This window comes from Saccopteryx leptura, chromosome 2 (assembly GCF_036850995.1).
Source record: "Saccopteryx leptura isolate mSacLep1 chromosome 2, mSacLep1_pri_phased_curated, whole genome shotgun sequence".
NCBI classification, from domain to species: domain Eukaryota; kingdom Metazoa; phylum Chordata; class Mammalia; order Chiroptera; family Emballonuridae; genus Saccopteryx; species Saccopteryx leptura.
The window spans coordinates 315,589,987-315,594,922 of NC_089504.1; the positions used below are offsets into that span (position 1 = coordinate 315,589,987).

Here is a 4,936-nt window from a genome sequence, read left to right on the forward strand (position 1 = left end):
TTGTTCTAACAATGTTTGTTGAAAAAGCTGTACTTTATTGAATTGTGTTGCATCTTTGTTAAAAATCAGTTGGGCATCCTTGTGTGTGTCTATTTCTGGATTTCCTGTCATGTTCCATCAATTTGTGTTTGTTCCTCTGCCAATACCACAGAGTATTGCCTTGACTACTGTAAATTTAATAAGCAGGTCTTAATAGTGGGTAAAGTGATTGCTTCCACTCTATTATTTTATTTTTAAAAATTGTGTTAGCCTGTGACTTTTCCTGAAAGTTTTAATTTTAGTTGCCATCATGATGACTAGTCCCAGAGCATCCCAGTTGACTTGTAGGAAAAGTCATGGAGCTGTAGGAAAGGCTTCATTACTAAGACTGTGGATGGAGCAAAGAAACAGTGAGATGTTAGGAGACAGGAACTGAGCAAGGATGTCGGAGAGAAGTAGGGAGGTCACATGAGAGTAAGTGGTACATGGGATTTGGAATTGGATAGGCTGAAATCTGAACCCTTGGACCAACCAATGTCTACCATTTGCATGACCTTAGGAAGTGTCCTAATGTTAAGTTCTTAGTTTATAAAATAATATAAAATTTATCCACCCTGAAGTTCTTTTTATGTGACGTGCTTAGTGCAGTGTGTTTATAGTGTGTTTTTCTAGCACTATAGAGTAGGTGCTAAGTGATGAGTAAGTGGGAAATACTGATGTGGTCTGACACGGGCATTGTAACACCTCCACACCCACCCCGCTGCCTCTCATCAGCTGGGTCATGTCTTGATTCTCTTCTGTGTTTCAGGTGTTGTCCCAGCTGTTAGTGAAGACATGGAAGAGTTAAATCATATGCTCTACTTATTATATCTGAAGTCTAGTTACCAGCCCTGTGTGGGGACCATGATCACCCCTCAGTGGGTGGTGACAGCAGCACACTGCTTCTTACCGTAAGTCACGGGCCAGTCCACTCTGTTCCAAAGTTCCAAGGCCAGGACTCAGCACTCCTGGGGGAAGTCTACGGAGCCTGTGCTGGCCAGGGAATCCTCGGGCTCTGATGGTTAAGGGGAGCTCAGCTACTCAGATAAAATTTGAGAGAGAGGCCCTGGCCGGTTGGCTCAGTGGTAGAGCGTCGGCCTGGCGTGCAGGGGTCCCGGGTTCGATTCCCGGCCAGGGCACACAGGAGAAGTGCCCATCTGCTTCTCCACCCCTCCCCTTCTCCTTCCTCTCTGTCTCTCTCTTCCCCTCCCGCAGCGACGCTCCATTGGAGCAAAGATGGCCCGGGCGCTGGGGATGGCTCCTTGGCCTCTGCCCCAGGTGCTAGAGTGGCTCTGGTCGCGGCAGAGCGACGCCCCGGAGGGGCAGAGCGTCGCCCCCTGGTGGGCAGAGCGTCGCCCCTGGTGGGAGTGCCGGGTGGATCCCGGTCGGGCGCATGCAGGAGTCTGTCTGACTGTCTCTCCCCGTTTCCAGCTTCGGAAAAATACAAAAAAAAAAAAATTTGAGAGAGAGAGAGAGAGACCCCCCCACATTTACAAAACTTTTTTTTTATGGTATATTGTTACAATTGTTCTATTTTATTATTAGTTGTGGTTATGCTCTTATGGTGCCTAATTTATAAATTAAACTTTATCATAAAGTATGTACATATAGGGAAAAACCCATAGTATATATATGATTTGGTATTATCTACGGTTTGTTGTCCTCAGGGATTCTGGGAATGTCCCCCCGCAAATAAGGGGAACTACTGTAATTAAGAGTAGAACTGCTGGGTCATAGAGGATGTAAATGTTTGTTTTTACGCATCCTCCAGAAATTTATAAACATTCTTCCAATATTGGGTATTGTCCAACTTTTTTTTTTTTTTTTTTTGCTGATTGTCAAATATCTTATTATGCTCTTAATTTTATTACCTTTATTATTAGTGATGATTAACATCTTATTTCTCCTCCTCCTCCTGCCAATAATGTTTTGTTTGGGAAATATTCTTTCATATCTCTTGAATATTTTATGTATTGAATTCAAAAAATTGTTTTGTAAGACTTCTATAAATTTCCTAGTTATTACCCCCTTTTCTTTTTGCCAGTTATATATATGTTGAAAATTCCTTCTTTCAGTTTGTGCCTTGATCGCCTCTTTATGGAATTCTGATCAGTAACAGTTTTAACTTTGATGTAATTCAGTTTAACACTTGAATTATCAATCTTTACTTGTGGTTATTAGGTATTGTGCTTAGTTGAAAATATTCTTTATGGCCTTTAAGATCAGAAATCTATTTTTTAAAGTTTATTTTTACAGATTTTAAAGCTTTGATCTTCATATTTAAATACGTCCTTTGGGATTGATTTTTGTGAATTATGTGAAGTATGGACCCAATATTATTTCTTTTAGCACAGGAAACTAAACACCCAGATATCATCTGCGTAACGGTCCCTTCTTTCCCCAGTGGTCGGCCATGCTACTTCTGTATCAAAGTTCCATCTCTGCATGGGTCTGTTTCTCGGCTCTCTCTGCTGGTCCATTGGTGTAGCTATTATGGACCATACACCAGTGTCTTAATAATTATGACTTTATCATACATTTCTGACATGTGATAGGTTAGACCAGTTGTCACATGTTTTTTCCCTCCTACTTCCAAAGGAATTCCCCCTCATAGCATCGTCTGCTTTCATAGAAGCCTTGACTGTGTGTTCACATGCTTCTTTCAGCATTCTTGGTCTCAAATTGAAGCTCCCCTCTGGAATTATGCCAAGAATGAGCCCAAGCCATTGCATTGCCTAACTCCTGGGGACACCATTCACATTATAGGCTATGTAAATGGCAACTATTGAATTTATACAGTGCACAACCTACATGACCACCTGTGGCAGCTACACATAAAATATCAAATGGACACAGAAGAGAAGAAAAGGTTAAGTGGGTTATTATAGAAGGACATTTTGTGTGTGTGTGTGTGTGTGTGTGTGTGTGTGAAAGAGAGAGAGAGATTAGCCTTGTGATGTGTGACATTATCAATATTTTTCCTCTCCATTTTCCAGAGATCTCCAGCTCATCTCCTTTGGTGGTTCTCGAAGTTTTCAATACTTTATTGGGCAGATCATACCTTATGAGAAGATTTTTGTTCACCCAAACTTCACTGTCACTTCTCCTAAAAATGACATCATGCTGATAAAGTTGTCTATACCTCTCAGCTTCACTAGGATTTTGCAGTTGCCCACCGTTGTACGTAGTGGAGTTAAAGAGTGCTTGATTTATACTTGGATACAGGATACCGATATTTTTGGTGAGTGACCGCCTAAAAGAAGACTGAGTTGTATTCTTGGATCTAGTCTCCTCCTAGGAATGAGGGGAAGGGATTAGAACTTATAGGCCCTGTACCAGATTTCTAAGCATGTGTGCAGCACTAATAAAGGAGCAACAGCATTGGCTCTCCATAGTAGAAGGAGTGATCTCCTTTAGGGCTTTGGGGATCAAATCCTAAATTAAGGTGTCACGTGTATGTATCACATTGACACACACATGGCAGGGGGCTGGGATTGAGGGACCTATGTTTGAATATTGGTTCTGCCATTTATTATAGGGTTACAGACACATTATTTAACTTCTTTGGATCTTAATTTGAGAATTTATGAAAGTCATATTTTCCCCTTACTTAACAGGAGTGATAGTGTTATAATGACATCATCGACAATGGCCACCATTTTTTTGAGTACCCATCACGTACCCGGCTCTCAGTCCCCTCTACATAGTATTCAGTCATCCCCATACATCATGTCAATGTTTTCTTAGGATTTATGTCTTTTAAATGAGAAAAACCAAGACTCAGGGAGATTAACTAATTGCCCATGGTCACAGACTTGGTGGTGGCATAGCTGGGATTTAGACTTGCTTGCTGTCTTCTCACCAGCCACCCCTTGATGCTGGTCCTCTGTCAGGGGTGGTACACGGAGCAGGAGGCGATGTTTAATCCATGGTGAGTTCCAGCAAGCAGCTCCTCTGCCATCCACTTTAACCAGGAATTAGTCCTGAAGGAGGAGAAGGCAGGGTGCCTTACGAAAATGCCAACAGGAATGGAAAAGCGCTCTTATTTCTTATGCTTAGGAAATCCAGATGGTAACCTGCACCACATGCAGATTCAACTAAATCCTGGTTTAAACTGCACAAAATTGCTGGGTGAAAAATTTCTCGAAGACACATTCTGTATGAGACAAACCCTGGGAAGCAAAAGGGAATGCCGGGTAACTTTCCTTCTCCCATTCTCCGACACGCTCTGTAGTCTGCCTGCCCCGTGGTCTTTGTGGCTCTGTTCCCTCTCCCAGGAGCTCCGAGAGGAAGGAGCTGAAGAATGACTCTATCTCTCCTCCCCCCTGCATCAGGGACGAGAGAAATAGGTTTCCTGGGAGTGCAAAGCTCTCTTCCAGCTTCGGAATTAGGGACTCCTGGGAGGGTCGGTGCAGGGGAAAGGGAGAAGGAGCTTTCGCACCACTTTCTGATGTCCTGGTCTTCTTTGCGTGACAATTGAGTGGCTCTCACCTGTGTTTGGGTGCTGAGGATTTTTTAGGCAGGAGGGGAGTTCTGACCACCTCTGCTCTGTCTGGCAGGTGGTCACAGCTGCGCCAGCCATCTGCGGCAATGAATTACAAGGAATTATGTCCTGGGCAACTGGATGTATTCTGACAGGATACACTATTGTATTCACCGACCTTCACAGCTATAGCCCGTGGATCAAGAACATTATTTCTAAAAAATAAGCTAGCAGAGGACACCATTGACACCCTGACCCCCCAGCCGACCTATGGCAACCACATCATGCATCTCAGTCCCAGCCCTCTCCTAGGACCTAGGCTTGGGTGGAGTTTCAAAAGAGATCATTGATGACTCCCAGGTGTTGGCATGTGTCTGGTTTCTTTGGCTGCTTGTTTGCTTGTCCCCAGCTCGTGAATAAGAGTGTATACCATTG

The 4,936-nt window shown here is 43.3% G+C and overlaps 1 protein-coding gene across 1 annotated transcript; it reads left to right on the plus strand.

Annotated features, from left to right (window-relative positions):
• Positions 1-421: 421 nt before the first annotated feature.
• LOC136392202 (probable inactive serine protease 58) lies at positions 422-4,727 on the plus strand. Its single transcript, XM_066364256.1, has 5 exons — positions 422-434; positions 788-929; positions 3,015-3,259; positions 4,078-4,214; positions 4,578-4,727. The coding sequence occupies exons 1-5, from the start codon at positions 422-424 to the stop codon at positions 4,725-4,727; spliced, it is 687 nt and encodes a 228-aa protein (XP_066220353.1).
• The last annotated feature ends 209 nt before the right edge of the window (positions 4,728-4,936 follow it).